This window comes from Sus scrofa, chromosome 17 (genome assembly GCF_054392235.1).
Source record: "Sus scrofa isolate SSC_HxYL_T2T_F1_AM1 chromosome 17, Sscrofa_HxYL_maternal_Yorkshire_Landrace_v2.0, whole genome shotgun sequence".
NCBI lineage: Eukaryota > Metazoa > Chordata > Mammalia > Artiodactyla > Suidae > Sus > Sus scrofa.
This window is the reverse complement of record NC_139399.1, coordinates 48,472,164-48,492,459: the sequence shown is the minus strand read 5'-3', so window position 1 is coordinate 48,492,459 and position 20,296 is coordinate 48,472,164. Positions and strand designations below refer to the sequence as shown.

General features: G+C 39.0%; 1 protein-coding gene and 1 long non-coding RNA gene across 7 annotated transcripts in view; both read right to left on the bottom strand.

Moving 5' to 3' along the window:
• CTNNBL1 (catenin beta like 1) overlaps nucleotides 1-20,296 on the bottom strand; it is a 175,189-nt gene that overhangs the window by 139,455 nt on the left and 15,438 nt on the right. For all 6 annotated transcript variants that reach the window (XR_014831781.1, XR_014831784.1, XR_014831782.1 and 3 more), the window contains 1 exon segment: nucleotides 668-856. Coding sequence is in view for 2 of the 6 variants with exons in the window: in NM_001444303.1 (NP_001431232.1) it covers nucleotides 668-856 (189 nt within the window). In the remaining 4 variants the exon portion in view is untranslated.
• LOC146395301 (uncharacterized) lies at nucleotides 5,978-17,923 on the bottom strand. The gene is made up of 2 exons (XR_014832313.1): nucleotides 17,807-17,923; nucleotides 5,978-6,139 (listed from the first exon to the last, which is right to left on the bottom strand). It is a non-coding gene; the product is annotated as an uncharacterized LOC146395301 (long non-coding RNA).

The following is a 20,296-nucleotide window of genomic DNA, read 5'->3' as shown; positions in this document are numbered from 1 at the left end:
ATTTGACCCCTAGCCTGGGAACCTCTGTATGTTGCGGGTGTGACCCTAAAAAGACCAAAAAAAGAAAAGGTCCAGGGGCAAAAGTGAGTGCAAAGGCCCGAAGGCACCTTGAGGGACAGCAAACAGAGAGGGCCCTGGGGATCTCCTTCCCTAAACCGTATTTTTTCAATCACATCTAAATACCTAATCCCTTAGCTCCTCCTTGAACTTCAATTTTGTTCCAGGGCTACAGCCATGGCCATTCCGACTGCCTGAAAGGCCTTTCTTCCACTTGTTTGATAAAAGTCTAATCCTCTTTCAAAGACTATTAACTGTACTTAAAAATGAGTGCCCTCTACGTGTCCTCAGTACAGGTTAGGAAGCCTCCCTGACCCTCCTCAGCTGACACCAACAGCCCCAGAGTTCAGCGCTTGGGCCTCGGTTATAACACATAATCCGGAATTATTTAAAAACTCTATCTGGAATGGTCTTTATACTTTGCAAAACGCTTTCCCAACTTCATTATCCCACTTAACCTCATGTCAACACTGAAATAAGTATTCTTAACCCCATTTACAGATTAAGTTGGTAAGCTCAGAGAAATTAAGTATTTAGCCCCAAATTACACCCTATAGATACTGTGTCAGAGCCAAGCATCTCTGCTCCCAGCCCATCCCTGCCACCTTACCTCCTCCTCTTCCTCCTCGCCATCTCGGTCAATAATCTGAAGCAGCCTTTTCTTGTCGTCATCCACTTCTTCCACCACAGTCAGTTCTTCCTCCCGGTAGCGGCCCCGCTCTCGAGGACCAGCTTGTCTCCGACGCATTTTTAGTTCTTCCTCTTCATCATCCCGGGGACGTTTTGTGCCCCTGTTGGGCTAAGAAAGAAAAAGAAAAAAAAATAAAATAAATAGGATTTTAGAGCTGAAAAGGATGTAAAAAAGGACATACACACGAAATATTCCAAAAGGTTTCAAGAATTTCCTGACAGAAAACATCAGAGCATACAATTTCTCCCCCCAGACGACGTAAAGCTCTAACTGGTTATTTTTCAGACCCTCAATGAGTCTACGCATGTGATTTCAGTCATCTACAAGGTAGCTGACTTTTATTGGTTACAGAATTTTTTCAATACCAAAGTTTAGCACTTTACAAAAGGTCTCTTATATACAGAAATCACAGGAAACAAAGCCACTTTGAGACGGGGCCACTGGGTTAGGCTCAATTTACTAGTTAGGATTCAATCCCCAACACCAATCCCTCAGTACAGGGTTTTAATTCAGGTCAAAGATTATCGTCACTCACAAGTAGTACACATAGAGAATTTTGCATATATAACTTCCGAGGGTCTATAATGCTCTGAATTCCTACTTTACAGAAGAGTAGAGTAAGGCCCAGAGGCCAAATATTACCCAAGGTCACAAAACCAGCAGCAGCACTGAAAACAGAACTGCTACTTCCTGACTCCTTGTCCAGGGCTTTTTCCACCATCCTGTTAGCATTTGGCTTTGCCTCTGACGGTGCAATCCATGGGGGAGTTTTTACAGTCGCTTGCTATTATATCGGCATAAAACCAGGCACTACTGAAATGGGCTTCGGAGCTGAGAAGAAAGAGCTCTGCACCAGACATCAAACAGCCCAGCATCCCCACTCTTCCCACGGATACTACTGTGGGACTTCGGGCATGTCATTCAACCTCTCTAAGCTTTACTTGCCTCATCTGCAAGTGGAGATTATAACCCTTCTCTCCCTGTGAACTTCAAAAAAGATGCTTTTGTATGTATTTTTAACCACTTTTCAACTGTCTTGAGATATAACTGACGTATATCGCTGTGTAAGTTTAAGGGGTACAGCATGATGATTTGACTCACGTATGTACTGCGAAATGATTACCACAATAAGGTTTGTTTACACTTCTACCACGTCCCATCATTACCTCCCCCCACCCCTGATGGTGAGACGATTTAAGATCTTAGCAACTTGCAAGTAAACAATACAGTATTATTAACCACAGTCACTCTGCTACCCATTAGATTTCCAGAACTTATTTTTCGTATAACTGGAAGTTTATAGCAAACGTTATAGAGTTCTTTCACTAAAAAAATATATAAAATCATTACTGTGAGTTAGTTAATCTGCGTGATTCTGTCTTCCCCAACACAAAATATTCATGTTAGGCTCTTTGATGAGCTTTTTGTTCTCTGTTAAAATCACTGCACACACCAACAGCGTACTAGGTGCAATGTGGTACGTTACTACCAAAGCAAAGAAAATGCTGCATTCACGGCCAGCCTGCTAAGCGGTTTGGTGATAACAGACACATTTCTATTATACACATTACGCATCTCACCTTGTGACTTACAACCCACAAAGTTACTGAACACCACTGTCCCAGGGGTGCAAAGTCATTCCCCTCTATGTTCACGCACCCTGCTGGTTCCACATACCAGGTGCTTCTGTAAGTCTAAGCATATGACATTGCTTAGAAAACTCACATTAGACAATTTGGCTTGTGGGGTACCACCTGCTATTTTTCACTCTGTTCCTGCATCTCCCTGGGGTAGACTATAATTTCATAAGATCACACTCTATTTTCACAAATATGAAAATTACAAAAATCTACCATCACCATTACTGGTATATACTCTAAAAACAAGAAGAAGAAACAAAAAGAAATCAACATGCCAGTAACCATGGAGTACAAGCAGAAAGGAGGCAGCGGTTTTTATGGGAGAAGGGGAAGGAGGTAGCTTGTTCCTAAAGGAGGGCAAGCTTCAAACTAGAAATCTGTAGCTCCCCAGCAGGTGAGGAACTTCAGCCGCCTGGGAACACTAATTCTTTCGGGCTCATAAAACAAGCCCTGCTGTGGTTCTGATTAGCGTGAGCCTGCTGCAGCAGCCAAGTCAAAGCATGAGCTCCACAGTTCTCCACGGAGAGGAGATTTCTGGATTGTTTATCTCAGGGCAGAGGGAAAAGACAATGAACCACAATTAAAAGGAGAAAGCTAAATATTGCCACATTTTAAGAAATACAAAACAGACTGAACAATGCCAATGTCTCTTTTGAACACATCTTCTCATCTTCTTCTGTAAAACATTTCAAAGGTGGGGAGGAGTTTCATCTCTACCACAAATAATTTCCAATGAAATAGCACTTTCCTTCTGCAGAATGTGGAGCAGCTCTTTTAATCTTCGCTCCATCTCTGGAGATGAGAAGTAGTTAACAGTTCTATTCTGTAAGCAGTGAGATGGGATGTCTGAGATCCTTTAATAAACTCTTGCAAAGACAATCTGGTGCCTTCTAAAAGTTGAAACTGATCTCTGGAAAGGTGGCCAATTTTCACGATGCTAGGACCCTGAGACAGACCTGTGGGCTTTTCAGGCAAGAACACATACCCATACACACTAGTCATACAATACCTGGGCGAAGTCAAAATAATATTTGTTAAACCATTTGTTTCATTCAACAAATAATTTATTAATGAATGCCAAGATTAGAAGCTTCCTCAGGTAATCAGCTGGGCCCAGTACCAGTCCCAGGCTTCCATTAGAGTAATGGCTAAACATGGACACCAACAGGAGTTCTTTGGTGGCCTAGAGGTTAAGGATCCAGCATTGTCAATGTCAGGTCACTGCAGTGGTGTGGGTTCCATCCCTGGCCTGAAACTTCCAGAGGCCTTAGGAGTGGCCAAAAAATAAATAAATAAATGGGGACACAGGGATAGAGAGGACCAAAATGGATTCCTGAGACAAGAATAGCTTTGCTAACCTTTAGAAAGACTCTCCGCACATCCCTAAGAGGGCAACCTTCAGGTTCAGCCATTGGGTCTCCAATTTCCTTCCCCCTCACACAGCACATTCAGGTTCGCTCCTCTATGGAGGACGACTCCGTGGCAGAGCACAGCAAAATCCACTGGGATGTTCTGACACGGCTCCTTCACAAGCACTTCAGCTCCCGCCTCCTTCCCAACAGATATACATCAGCTGCCAAAAGGCCGTGATACATTTTACTTCACTGTTTTCCTCCCGCGAAGTAGAACTTCTGTTCTTTACTTCTCGATTCTATTCTTTTTCTGATACTAACCCTCCAAACAGAGAAGGTCCCATTCATTTCTGAAATCTGACCATTTTGAATAATAAAGGTTAAAATTCATTTCTCTAATGAATATAAATTAAGTGCCAACTATATAAAGGCATTGAGCTGGGGACTGGGGAAAATATGTGTAAATAAGACAAACATTGTTTTGCTCTCAAGGGGCTGAATCGTCTGGGACACGGCATTCCAATCAAAATATAATGCAAGCCATAGATGTAACTTAAAATTTTTAGCAGCCAAAATGCAAAAATTAAAAAGAAACAGGCAGAATTAATGTTAATAATATATCTAAAGTATTATCATTTCAACATGTAATCAATATAAAAATTACTAATGGGGTATTTTACCTTTTTTTTTTTTTTTTTTTTAATACTAAGTCTTTGGAATTTGGTGGAGTATTTCACCCTCATGGTGTATCTCAGTACGGACCCAGCCCCATTGCATGTGCCCAACAGCCACATGGGCCAGTGGCTACCATAACAGACACCCCAGACCTAGGGACTTGTCATCTGAAGGAACTTTTCCCTGATAACTTAAAATGAAACTGGCTTTCTGGCAACACAATGAAACATGGACAAAGCTGAAGTTCTATTCATGAAAGATCTCCATGAAAAACTGTGACCCAGAAATAAACTTCTAAATTATATTTACCAATATGCACCACTGAGAAAATGATCAGTTATATAAAACAAGGCACGAATACATTAAGTGGGAAAGAAACTAGGAGCTGTCAAATTGGTTTCACTACAGAAGAGCTCTGGATCCGGAAAGGGAACATAACACTCACAGACTGTCAGAGAGGTCAACAGCTCAGGCCTATGCTCTCCCTGTGTCTTGCACAACCAGTCCCAAGAGGATTAAGCCATTCTCACCAGTCACCTTTGGAGATTAATTTGTTTTGGTATCTGAAAGGTGCTTGGAATCCCTCAAGATGAAGAAATGACAAAAGAAACTGTTCCTAATAAAGTCATTTCTCTGCTTCTGCTGCCCACAGCAGAAATAAATAACTCTTAACTTCTGATGTACTAGAACATCAGCCTTTAAGGATTTTCACAATTTTCTACATCCCCTGCCTTACTCCCAACAGATGGCGAGCAGAAAAAAAAAAACGCTCACTACGCATTTGCCACCATCCATCCACAAAGCTAGTACCCCTTCTAGGATACGCAAAGGAGTCTCACTTGCTCAAAAGCCTATAGGAAGCTCCAAGAATCTATAGATACAGATGTATCGATTTACCTTTACTTTCCAAAAATCTTGAAGCCTAGTGTAGGTGTGATGGATGGTGTATATATAACTATCCCCCTAGAAACAGAAATCAAGCCATCTCCGTGAAAGCTTTGAAAGAGTTAAAAAATTAAATAAGCAATCTGCCTAGGACACTCCCTGCGTACCCAGACAATATCCAACCTAAGCTTTAGGTTTCATTTCCCTCCCTCTCTCTCTCTCTCTCTCTCTCTCTTTCTCTCTCTTAATTAAAAAGCAGTGAGAAGCTATAGCTATAATGAGGGGCTGTGGGGAAGTGCAGTTATATTGGGCTCAAAGCAATGTACCATAGGAAGAGGCTACATCACCAGAACGAATCCTAAATTAAAACTCCACTACGAAACCAACTCCATTTCCTCTGAGCATGCAATCTATATTATCACATTTATGGTCTGTCTCGACCTCAATTAGACTTGGGGGTGGAGGGGAGAAAGGGGACATCTATAATAAACAATAATGGTATCATTATGATAAATTATGAAAATACACAGTGCAATTATTAATGAGAAGAGCATATTTGTACCAGGCTATAACAAAGTAAATGTGTATTGTGGGGGGAATATCTAAATTTAGCTCAATATTCCAAGATACATGGCTAAGACATGGAGTGATTTTCATGAAATGTACTTTCACGTTAGTGGAAGGAAAAAAAATATGTTCAATTTTATTAAAGAAATGCACAAAGTCAAAGGAAATCCTCTATAAACTTTATAATAAACGAGGAATTCTTCTTCTAGCACCAAGCAGCTCACATATCTTCAGAAAAGGGCCTTCCAAGTAGGAGCATGAAGTGCTGTTTCCTAAAAATCAAAAATGGGAAAGACTCAGAAATCTGAGCTGAGAGAGATAATCTAGTTTATCCCTCTCTTTATAGAAACAGAAATCTGAGCTCAGTGGGTTTAAGCAACTTGACTGTGGTGGGCAATAATTCTAATTCCCAATATACTGCTCTTCCTTCTTCGCCATAGTAACTAGTCATTCCCAACCTGTTTGCAATGGTAATATCCTGTTTGGAGAAATGAGTTTTGGAGTCAGATTCTCCTAAATTCAAATCCTGGTCCCTCTACCTAGCAGCCCTGGAGAGTAACTTATGCATGCCAGGCTTGAGCTTTCTCCACCTATAAACTAGGAACAACAATCACTTTCGTGCAGACACATATGTATTTTGCACAAAGGCCAATATTTCTAAAGTGCTAATCACGTTTAGCACACAGAAGACAATACGTGTATCTTGACACACCTGACTCAAAATCAAAGAACTGCAAGGTTGGAAGGGTATTGACCATTAATAAGTTTCAAAATGAGGCTCCCTTTTTTAATGTCAAAATATTTGACAGGCCCACCCCCAGCTGCACCTTTTAGTAGCCAACGATTTAGAAAAGACATAATGACAACAAATAAGCACATTTCTATGTAATTGGTAATACTTCTCTTTGAATTGGGGTTTTTAACTCCCACATTTATGAGAGAAAGAAGACAAGACAAAGAGAAACTAAGAGATTTGATTAACTGATTTTGAGAGAAATTTTGAGAGATTGAGATTCATTCTACAGAAAATGCCTGTCGATATCTGGATTCACAACCTCTTATAAAAACTCTGAGGCACTAGAGACATCCAGACTTGTAGGAAGCCTTGAGGGAATTCAATCATCTTTCTGAGGTTTGAAACACCTTTAAAACATTTCTGCTAGGCAGACGCTGCGGCTTTCCTAACACTTTCGGTGACCAGGACTCCAGTAACCTCCTCCCTAAATTGTGCCCCTCCATTTCTGGATCATTCAGAGAATTCATGAGAAAACTTTAAATTTACAATTTTCTTCCCTAATCCCTAATCTTCCTCATTAAAGTGATATAAAATAGGTTTAGTCTCACTCTCACATTAAAAAAAATTTTTAGATTGTTTTAAGACAGTAATTCTATTTCATTCTTCCTCTCTCACTGCCTTTTCTTTTTCAAAATAAACACTTTCAAAGATTAGGGGGAAAAAGTGCATGCAACACAGGAAAGAAAGGGAGGTATTATATATATATATAATTAAATTCCTCCCTACTTTTATTTTGGGATATCATCATTTTAAAGCTTACTCATACCTCTTCAGATAATCAGACATACGGAATGTCACAAACCCAAGCTTGTGGACGGGTTGGTCTAACCAATTCGAAGTGCTCAGAAATCATCTGCTGTTAACCTCGCCTGATTACATTTTGTCAGAATAAAAAGGAGTTTTCAAACATTCATTTTTACCAGATGGTAGTGAGTGGCCTGACCCAGAAGTTACAGATGAGCTGCAGTAATGAGTTTCCCTTGCCTTTGCGGGCTGCACATTCACTGGTGACATTTTACAACTAGGGCTTCTGGCTCAATCAATATTTGCAGGCATGAAACCTGCCAAAGTTAACATCAGGGCTGCCTTACAAATTTGCTTAAGGCACCAAAACTGAAAAAGCTCACAATCTCTAATGCTGCAACTACCATCAGCCAAAGTTCATAATTAGGGATCAGAGTCATCAGAGACAGAAAATTCTCCCTGCCTTAAATGGTTGTTGTGATGATTAAACCATCTTACAAAGGGGCCTTACATGAATTATAAAGTGATGTATCAATAAAAGGGATCATCATCATATTTTTATAAAATGTCTGAGTGACAACTCCAGATATTCATATACAATTATATATTATGCCTCGGCAAGATTTAAAGCTTTAAAAAATTAATCATGGCAAGTTACCACCTTTTTTTCTGGAAGTAAAACCAGGTACTAAAAACACCTTAAAATCTCGACGCAAAATCATTGCAAATATAAAACTGAACCCTCATTTACTTAATTCCCAATTTAAAAAATTACAAGTACTAAGACCACAGTAATTACTGGAGAATATGGTTTTATCAGTGTCCCCAATTGGGGGGGAGGGAATAAATGTATCAAAAACTAACATCACCAAAGGTTTCACTTATGATCTATAATCTGATTGGCTGCCAAGTAACATGGCTGTGATTTATGATTTAAATCACTAGTCATGAAGACTCTACTTAATCAATTTTCGTAACAAAAAAATTCTTACTCCTTGTTCAAGCCTGAATATATATTCGTCTCACTTCCAAAGGGTGTGGAGCTTTCCTTTTTGGAAGTACAAACTATTCTTTAGCGTCCATGATTTACTCTGACATCTTCTCTGATTAATTCTGCAGCTGCATCAGAAAGCTGAATGTTGATTCGGTTTCTTTATTTTTCAAGCCCAACAGAGGCAGGTACTCGTAAAATCATTGTAAGGTAAAATACCTCCATTTTAAGACATTATGAATGTTTTGTCAGCTACACCAGAACCATGATCATTCATTCATTCACTTAGGAAGTGTTTACTAGGCTAATAGAAGCAGAACATCACTCTGTTAGGTGCTGGAGGGAACATTAGACATCAATCCAAGAACAACAGCAGAATTGCAGTGATCTAAAAGAAGCAACATAGTACAATGCAAAGAGCAGCTGAACAGGAATCAGAAAAATCTGGGTTCAAGTGAATCACTTAAAAGTCACATGATCTTAGATAAGTCATTTGACTTACCAGGACTGCATTTATACAAATGTTCTGCCCCTGCTCTGCTACCTCACAGGACTGTCTTTAGTAAGATAAAAGAGAGTAAGATTAAATAAAATAATACAGCCCTTTGAAAAGAACACAGAGTCTTGGGTTCAATCTCTTTTTAATGACTGCTAACTGCAAAGTCCTATATATACAACAGACTTTTAGAATTACTTAAAATCAGCTTCTGACAAAGAATATAATCATATTTATGATTACAAAAGAAAAAATATGGAGTAGCCCATAAACAGGTAAAAAGGGACCAATCTCATTACAAATTAAGAAAATGCACAAACAAACCATGAATATCATCAGATTGGCAAAAAATAAAAAAGTGAAGTCCGGCAATACCACGTGTTGGTTAGGATATGGAAAAACAAACTTAAAACATGCTAATAGGAGTGTAAATGAGTACGGAGCTAATTGGTGTTACCTAATAATACTAATATTCCATGACCATCACAGCAATTCTACTCCTAGGTATATACACATTAGAGAAACTCTCAGACATATGTACAAGGAGGTGTTTAAAGAATGTTCACTGGAGCATATTAAAAATTTCAATGATCACTGGATGTACACATAAGCAGTAATCATTTAAAAAAATCCATGGTAATAATAATCACCAAATTCAGGGCAGTGGTTGCTTCTAAAAAAGGTAATATATTGGATTAAGGAGGGGTATACAATGAAATGGGACTAGGGAAGGATACACAGGACACTTCAATGGTATTTATAATATTTTTCTTCCTTTAAAAAAAGATCTGAAGTAAATTCGGCCAAATAGTATGGTTATGCACACACTTAGGGGGGAATAAAGGGAGACCATTGGGGGAAATAAAAGGAGACCACTAGAGGCTAGCAAGGAATTACGTGAAACAAGTCAGGCCCAAGTGGTTGTAGTCCCTTGATATTGTTACTGCTGACTGATAAGGTTAAGGGTTTGTAATACCTACAGGTCAACTTCTTCTCAACAAGATCTTTCACAAAGTCATGGAAGCAGGCAGATGGAGAAATGTGGGTGAATGGTAGTACAGATAGGTAGATCCACAATTGGCTGGAATAAAAGAGTATGAGCAGTGCAAGGTCCTTTGTTTAAATTCAAAACAGCAAACAAAATTGGGGTGTAATGATTGCTGTACAACTATAAATGTAATAAAATTCATTGAGTAAATAAATATAAATAAAAAAACTAAAAAAAAAAAATAGAAAATGTACAAAGTCCCAGGAGATACGACTTTAAAATAATTCATTCAGGAAGGAGCTGATGGTTTTAGTAAACATCAAATTCAACAGGATGGCCAACTTATTTTTTTTAAAACCTACTGGACATAAAGGGTGCAATATCAGAAACATAATATCCAATTTGGCTATAATCCCGTAGCACTGAGTTAGCCACCATGCTTTACAGAAATACAAAAGACCATAAGAGACTACTACAAGCAACTATATATCAATAAAATGGAAAACCTAGAAGAAATGAAAAAATTCTTTTAAAAGTACAATCTCCCAAGATTAAACCAGAAGGAAACAGAAAATATGAATAGACCAATTACAAGTACTGAAATTGTATCTGTGATTTAAAAACTCCCAACAAACAAAAGTCCAGAACCAGAAGGCTTCACACAAGAATTCCACCAAACATTTAGAGAAGAGTTAACACCTATACTTCTGAAACTATTCCAAAAAACTGCAGAGGAAGCAACACTTCCAAACTCATTTTTTGAAGCCACCATCACCCTAATACCAAAACCACACAAAGATATCACAAAAAAAGAAAAATACAAGCCAACATCACTGAGGAACGCAGACACAAAAATCCTCAATAAAATACTAGCAAACTGAATCCAATAATACATTAAAATGATCACATATTATGATCAAGTGGGATTTATCTCAGAGATGCAAGGATTTTTTAATACCTTCAAATCAATTAGTGTGATACACCACATTAACAAATCAAAGAATAAAAACCATATGATCTTCTCAATAGATGCAGAAAGCTTTTGATAAAATTCAACATCCATTTATGATAAAAACTCTCCAAAAAGTAGGCATAGAGGAAACATATCTCAACATAATAGAGGTCATATATGACAAAACCACAGCTAACATCATACTCTACAGCGAAAAGCTGAAAGCATTTCCTCTAAGATCAGGAACAAGACAAGGATGCCCATTCTCAATACTTTAATATAGTTTTGGAAGTCCTAGTTACAGCAATCAGAGAAGAAAAAGAAATAAAGGGAATCCAAATTGGTAAAGAAGAAGTAAAACTGTCATTTTTTTAAACAGATGACATGGTACTGGAGTACCATTGAGGTGCAGCAGAAAGGAATCCAACTAGGAGCCATAAGGTTGCAGGTTCAATCCCTGGCCTCACTCAGTGGGTTAAGGATCCAGCATTACCGTGGCTGTGGCATAAGCCAGCAGCTACAGCTCTGATTAGACCCCTAGCCTGGGAACCTCCATATGCCGCAGGTGCAGCTGTTAAAAGACAACAACAACAACAAAACAAACAAACAAACAAACAAAAACAAAAAAAAAGAAAAAGAAAGAAAGAAAAAGAAAATCCTAAAGCTACCAGAAAACTACTAGAGCTCATCAATGAATTCAGTAAAGTTGCAGGATCCAAAATTAATACATAGAAACCAGTGTATTTCTATACACTAATAACAAAAGAGGGAGAAATTAAGGAAACAACCCCATGTACCATCACATCAAAAAGAATAAAATATCTAGGAATAACCTACCTAAGGAGGCAAAAAACCTATCCTCCAAAAACTCTAAGATGCTCATGAAAGAAACTTTAGATTACACAGATTGAACGATGTACTGTGTTCTTGAACTGGAAGAATTAATATTGTTAAAATGACTATACTACTCAAGGCAACCTACAGATTCAATGCAATTCCTATCAAATTACCAACGGTATTTTTCACAGAACTAGAACAAAAAAAAAATTTTTTAATTTGCATGGAAATACAAAAGACCCTGAATAGCCAAAACAATCTTGAGAAAGAAAAACGGAGCTGGAGAAATTTGGCTCCTTGACTTCAGACTACACTACAAAGCTACAGCAATCAAAACAGTATGGCTACAATAATCTACGTGGGAAAGAATCTGAAAGAGAATGGATATGTGTATATGTATGACTGAATCACTTTGTTGTACAGTAGAACTCATCACAGCCTTGTAGATCAACTATAGTTTAACAAAAATTTTTTTAAAAATTTAAAAAGATTTTTAAAAATCACACAGTAAATAAAACCATGAAGATGAAAAAACAACAACAACAACCACCACCAGTACGGTACTGGCACAAAAACAGACATATAGATCAATGGAACAGGATAGAAAGCTCAAAAATAAACACACACATCTATGGTCAATTAATGTATGACAAAGGAGGCAAAAATATACAATGGAGAAAAGAAAGCCTCTGTATTTTTTTTTCTTTTTTTTTTTCCGTCTTTTCCAGGGCCACACCTGCAGCATATGGAGGTTGCCAGGCTAGGAGTCTAATTGGATCTGTTGCTGCCAGCCTACGCCACAGCCACAGCAACGCCAGATCCAAGCTGTGTCTGTGACCTACACCACAGCTCACTGGGCAAGGCCAGGGATCAAACCTGCAACTTCATGGTTCCTAGTCGGATTTGTCAACCACTGAAACATGAAGGGAACTCCAAGACAGTCTCTTTAATAAGTGGTGCTGGGAAAACTGGACAACTACATGTAAAAGAACGAAATTAGAACATTCTCTAACACCATATACAAAAATAAACTCAAATTATAAGACCTAAATTTAAGACTGGATACTATAAAACTCCTAGAGGAAAACATAGGCAGAACACTCTTTGAAACAAATCTCAGCAATATACTTTTGGATCTGTCTCCTAAAGTAATGTAATAAAAACAAAAACAAACAAATCGGACCTAATTAAACTTAAAAAAGGCTTTGCACAGCAAAAGAAACCAGAAATAAAATGAGATGACAACCTACAGAATGGGAGAAAATACTTGCAAACAATGTAACTGAGAAGGGATTAACTTGAAATATATAAACAGCTCACACAGCTCAGTATCAGAAAAATAAACAACCCAATTTAAAAAAAAAATGGGAAGAAGATCTAAAGAGACATTTCTCCAAAGAAGACATACAAATGGCCCACAGGCACATGAAAAGATGCTCAACATCACTAATTATTAGAGAAATGCAAATCAAAACTATAATGAGGTATCACTCCTCTCTGGTCATAATGGCCATCATCGAAAAGTCTACAAATAATAAATGCTGGAAAGGGTATGGAGAAAAAGGAACCCTCTTCCTACCAAGGAACCTATTGGTGGGAAAGTAAATTGGTACAGCCACTGTGGAGAACAGTATGGAGGTTCCTCAAAAACCTAAAAATGGAGTTACCATGTGATCTTACGATCCCGCTCCTAGGCATATATCTGGAGAAAACTATAATCTGAAAAGATATATGGAGTTCCCATTGTGGCGCAGTGGAAACGAATATGACTAGGAACCATGAGGTTGTGGGTTCGATCCCTGGCCTCGCTCAGTGGGTTAAGGATCTGGTACTGCCATGAGCTGTGGTTGTAGGTTGCAGACGAGGCTCAGATCTGATGTTGCTGTGGCTCTGGCTAGGCCGGTGGCTACAGCTCTGATCAGACCCTTAGCCTGGAAACCTCCATATGCCATGGGTGTGGCCATAGCAAAGACAAAAAGACAAAAAGAAAAGAAAAAAAGAAAAGATATATGCAGCCCAGTGTTCACTGCAGCTCTATTTACAGTAGCCAAGACATGGAAGCAACCTAAATGTCCACTGACAGATGAAAAAAAGATGTGAGGTTACTTACATACACACACACACACACACACACACACACACACACACAAACACACGGAATATTACTCAGCCATAAAAAGGGATGAAATACTCCCATGTGCAGCAACATGGATGGATCTAGAGATTATCATATTAAGTGAAGTAAGCCAAAGACAAAATCATACAATATTGCCTATATGTGCAATCTAAAAAAAAAAAAAAAAAAAGATACAAATGAACTTACAAAACAGAAATTGACCCACACAAACTTATGGTTACCAAAGAGTTAGGAAGAGTAGGAAAAAATTCAGAGGTTGGGATTAACATATACATACTACTATATATAAAACAGATAATCAACAAAGACCTGGTATACGGCAAGGGGAATATATTCAACATTTTGTAATAACCTATAAAAGATTCTGAAAAAGAATATATACATATATATATATAGTTTTTTTTCACACACACAACTCAATCACTGTGCCGTACACCTGAAACTAACATAACATTATAAATCAACTATACTTCAATTAAAATAAATAAATTTTAAAAATAAAAGAAATATTACAATCTCAATACTGCATGAGCAGCATAGTATAGGGTCTGGAATCTTGCTATAGAAAAAAACCAGTAAGGGAATAGAGAAGATTGGGAGAGGGACCTAAGAGTCACCTTCAGTTATTCAAATGATGCCTTGGAATGGAGAAAACACATTTAGTGCTACCATGAACAGATCACCTTCCTTTCCCCTTTTACTCCAGCTAGAGGAGTCCTACTCAGCCTTTTAAAAATGCATACTACACATGCATTAATAAGGCTCCATTTCCTCTACTAAATCATAAGCTATGTCTTCAAGGGTAGGCGCCATGAGATCTGACCTTTGCTGCTAACACCCAACAGTGCCCAGCTCATAGCAGTTACTTAACCCAGGTTCTAAATCAATGAGAGACAAGGAAAGAGGACAGCCAAACCAATGAACTACCCAAGAATCATAATTCACTATTAGCAAATGTAAACAATGCATACATATCCTCAGAATTCCCTGGATCATTAGATAACTGCAAACAGGCAGAATTTATCTGTTCTGCATCTACATATTTAATCATATTATGCCACCCTGGGCTATATGGCTTAGCAAATTTTCTAATGGTGACACCAAGTGATATTCAGAGGATAAGAATAGTAAAACTCAGGTTCAAACAAAGACCTCATAATTACAGATGAATAAACTAAGACTCAAGGAAGTAACAAGACTTGAGCCTGAGGCCATACAGCTGGGTCTAGAATCTAACTCTCGCTTTTGCAGGAGCAGTCAGCATATACAACCTCCCAATCTGCTTTCCTTAGTCACAACTTCAGAAACTATCATCTCAAAGGCATGATTTGTATTATTTCCCCTGGCCATCATCTTTCAAAATCCCTCCTGCCATTTTTCTGCCCATGCCGTTAGCCAGGAAAGCTCTTTCCTACAGTTATTCTGTGCCCATTTAGAAGTTCATGAGCCAGAAGAGCCTACTGCCATCTGTCTATATGGAGATTTCAGTAAGATCTCCCTCACTCGGATCATCTGGGGAACCCACACTGAACCCAGGGGTACCTACCATGAATACTAGTCCACTTTGAATCTTTAAATATTAAACAACAAATTAATATGGCAAAGCTATTTTAAATTATTTCTATTTTTAGATCAAGGCTCAGACACAATAAATTCACTTTACTATTTAGAGTAATACAAAGGTAAGATATTTTATAAGTGTATGTCACAGAAACTAGGTAAAGGTGGACTATGCATACAGCCACTAGCAGCTCTGCCAGTTACATGGACATGGCATACCTGGTACATGTAATTACGCTGACAGAGGATGTCCCAGCCAGTGGAATATTGCCTCTAGCAATGGGCAATTTTATTAAGACTAAAGTGGGGGCAAGGAAATCTTTAATTATTTTTTTCTATAAGTTGCCTCTGAGGTCATAGCCAAGACTCAAAACTGCATTCCCCTTTCAAATAGGAGTGGTTGAGGGAAAAACACTAGCAGGAGGATAGAAGGGAAAGAAGAGAGTGAAGATTTAAAAAAAAAAAAGCAAGGGGGGACTATTCAGAGCATACTGAATGGTTTAGGACTGAATGAGTGAGAACCAGATGGAAAGTGAGAGTGAGTCATTGCATTTATTTACAAAATCTATGTCTTCCACAGCCGCTCCTTAATTCTTTAAAGGTTCCAGCATGGTTTTGATCTCTGGAGCCTAGGACATCAGCTGCTACATTATTTCTTTTAAAGCTTAAAACTTACCCGCACAAGTCTGCTACACAATAGCTGCCACATCAAGGAGGACAGAACTCACATAAAACTTTACCCTGAGTATCTTGTTAAAAAGAATATTTTTTCAACAGTAGGGGTAACACTTTAAAGTGTGAAAATGCAGCATGATTTTTATAACATACTTTCCAGCACCAGAGTGCCAACTGACCTATCTTTCTGAGCTTGAATGAAGTATATGGTGTTAGGGCCTCAATACATGCCTGTTTGATGAGTCCATCAAAACAATGAAAAGAGATGGCTTTATGTCTGCTTTTGCCTAAGATGCACTTTATTTTCCTCAACTCAGAGGTCTGACTATTTCTAGAAGCTTTACAAACCCCTACAGTTAGCAAAATACTTCTCTTCCCAATAAGGACAAGGATGGTAAATGAGTTACTCTTAGAGTCAGAAATATTTCCTCCACCCAGAAAACAGAGAACCCCGAACATCTGGCCAAGTGGAATATGATCAAAAGGAATTCTCTGGTAGCCTAGGTGAATGCCTCTTGCCCACCTACAAATTCTACAAGCTCTCTCCCCACAACTACAACTCTCTCAGGAGGGTTATAAAATTGACTATAGGAGCTCCTGTCAATGGCTCAGTGGTTAATGAACCTGACTAGTATCCATGAGGACGCGAGTTTGATCCCTGGCCTCACTCAGTGGGTTAAGGATCTGGTGTTGCTATGAGCTGTGGTGTAGGTTACAGACACGGCTTGGATCTGGCACTGCTGCGACTGTGGCATAGCCGGAGGCTACAGCTCCGATCTGACCCCTAACCTGGGAAACCCCATACGCCACAGGCGTGGCCCTCAAAAGACAAAAAAGAAAAAAAAAATTGATTGCAAAATGACTTCAAACTAATAACTGCTCACTTCAAGATCACTTTAGGATACTCAGATTCCTAGCAATAGCATGTAGTAGACCAAATAATGCAAAATGCATAACTTGCTGGGCAATAAGAAAATCTACAAAGGGTTAAGATAATTAAAATAATTGTCTTATACAGAAAAAATTAGATAAATAGAATAAAATCATTGTTTTGAACTATCTCTCTCCTTTTTAAAGTTTCCTTTGAGGCTTGGCAGGCTTATGGCATCAAAAAAACCTAATTGACTGCCTTTAAAAAAAAAAAAGTACCTTAAAAGAGTGTAAAGACAATAGTTTTTTGCACATGCAAAGACACTGTTACATGTTATAATAGCTTTACTTTCTTATAAATGAAGGCAAAGTGAATTTTCATAAGCAGATTTCCTCTGTGGGTGCATCTCTAGTCAGTTACAACCAACTCAGAGAGAGCCATCAAGACAAACTACCCATTAGCTGTCAATTTAGAATAACTCCAGAAAGCTTGCCCCAGAGCTCCACTGATATCTTTTCAACAACCTCTTAATCTTGTTTATAACACCTGTGTTAAAGCAGCCAGACATCAATCCTACTCACTTGTCTCAGGCTGAAATTACTTAGAAACCTGAGAATCTCAGTAAACACCAAAAAACAGAGAGACACTGAATGAAACACCTTGTCCACAAGGGAATTCAGCCACCTCTTTCAAACAAGGTTGCATAAGCAAGCCAGGATGGGCCTCAATAGGTAAAGTCAGATATAAATCTCACAGAGAGCTTCTTAGGAGGCACTGAGGTCAGAGAATTGCAGGATTTAAAGAAACCATAAAAAATTCCTCCTACAGCTTCCTCACCAAGTGATTACCCAAGCTATATAACAGTGACATTAACGGTGTGCCTATTACATACCTGGAACTTGACATTTCATTACCCTTTTAATCCTCACACAACCCTGCCAGGTAGGTAACACCATTCCCTGTTTCTTCAGGCGAGGAAACCAAGGCTCAGGTGTGGTGGTGGCTGGCTTAGTGAAGGGCCTGAGGTCAAAGAGCTAGAAAATAGTAGAGATGGGATTCAGTCAGCCTAAGCCCACAGCTCCTGCTCTTGCCAGGACACCACACTACTACCACGTGACTGGGAAATCACCCCACCCTAACTGGTTTCTGAGCTTACTAAAGATCTGTTTCCCGAGGCTGCTTACACAAACTTTTAGCAGCTCTACCACTTTCTGCTTTAGAAACCCACAGGGGCTCCAGGCCCGTATAAAACAGAAACTACCTAAGAAATGACGCTAAAGTAGTCCCATTCACAGGGGAGCATGATGCAGGGAGAAGAGGATGGATTTTAATGGTCAAGCACCAAAATTTGTTGTTACCAGTGTGTGACCTTGAGCAAATCACCATTGCCTTGTCCTTGGAAAAAGCTCTCACAATGAGAAACTGCCTAACCCCAAAATAGTACTTAATAAATGTTTAAGAAAAAAAAAAAATCAAATGGAAATGGATGTGCCAGATATAAGCAACATGAAACTAAAACTGATTCTGTTGTATTACCTCTTATTTTTTGCCTATAAGGCTGGGTAAAGAGAAAAGGGCAATTATAGCCCACAGTAGACTTGGCGTAAATCTTTGGCAAATAAATGGATCAGTCAATCTCTCATTCTGGAGTCAGAGAGAGCTCTGGTCTTTAAAAAAAAAAAAAAAAAAAATTCCAACCAACTCTCAGGTTATTTCAGGATTGGAACTGGGCGTTATCAAGATCATCAACTGTTTTTTAAGACAAGTTTTACCGAACTCAGGGTCTCTTATGAGTAGGGTCACTCTCATTGACAAACACAGCTTAATCTCCTCTCCATCAAGAAATAAGAGACAAGAAAGAGAAGGCAAATGTGGAGGTGCTAAGTACTAACATAAAAAGATACCCAGAAGAACTGCAAGTGAATCACTGATTCACTGCTTCATTTGTTCATTCTTCATGCCTTCCTTTCTTCAGTCAAGAGACACTTAAGTATTTGCCATACGGCAGGTACTGATCTGGTCACTGCCCTAGAAAAACTTAAAGTCCCATGGGAAGAAAGATATAGAACCAAGTAATTCCAATAAAGAACTGTTGGGAAAGGCCGTCTCATGCACACAGTATTTCAAACCCTACTCAGCCACAAAGAAATGGGCCTTGAGCCTGGACTACTTCCTTACAAGACATAAGGAGCTCAGACAGCCTATGCCTGGTTTATCACCTTGTATAGGAATATCTTTTCCTGTTTCATGCTCAAACAAGGGTTCCTTTGTTCTGCTTACACATGTGTGTCAATTGCCCTTATGATGCCACTAGCTTTCAGGTATGGGTTCTTCTACTGCTGCAAGAGAGAGAGAGGGGAGCATGCAGGCCAACTGGCTAGCTTTGGAAGGGGGAGGGCCCGCTGGCCACAAGGGACTGAGGTACACTACTGGAGCTGACCTTGCTCTGTCTCTTCTCTGAGTAAAATACTGTTCCATGCAGTGCTTGACTGTGTTGTGTTTTCCTGGGCAACTCCAAGACTAAGATGCAATGGGCAGTGTTTGAAGTTCTCCCCTGGGCTTGGTAACTGATGCACAGTCTTGATCCCCTGGAATTGATAACCAATGTCTGGTGTTCTAGTGAACAAGAGTGATATACATGGCAGGCTAGAGGCAAGTACAAGGTAGGGTGACAGTAGCATTCTGCTGCATTTTACTCTCTAGGCCATTTCTTTTTTAGGCTACCTTCATCCACTGGAGCCCTCTATTAGGAAAAAGATTCTACCACCTACTTCCTGGGTAGCTTTGAGCAAGTCACTAAACCTCTGTGAACTTTCTTTCCTCGTTTATAAAATAGGAATAAGAATACCAGCTTCCCGGGGTTGCCTTTAGGCAAAGGCATTACTGATGGAATAATGTATCAAATCAAACAGCACAATGCCTCCCTCTCAGTGGGCTTCAATACTCCATAGTTCCTAGGCTTCTGTTTTGTTCTTTCGGCTGGGTGACACGGGGAAGAGAAAACACATATTCTTTTATTTCATTAAAAGTATGACAATTTCTACAAGCTCCTCTCTGAGCTGTTTTTCATTAGCTTCAAATCAGGCACATACTAACCCTATGAGTGACCCCCTTCTCCCGCCAACACAATCTGTCAAGTGAAGGCACGTCTGCCATTAATGCAGAGGCAATACTTCAGGCCTAGCTGCACACCTACCTCCTGATATTACCCTTTTAGGCTTGGCGTTATGCTCCTGACAAAAAGCTATACTCGCTGCACTCAGCAATTGAAAGTTCACGTGGTCAGAAGTGCCTCTGCCTCACACAAAGTGAACCAAGGCTAAAAATTGCTCTTTTTTAATTAAAATAGACTGCCTCAACCTCTTGCTGACAATCCCAACTA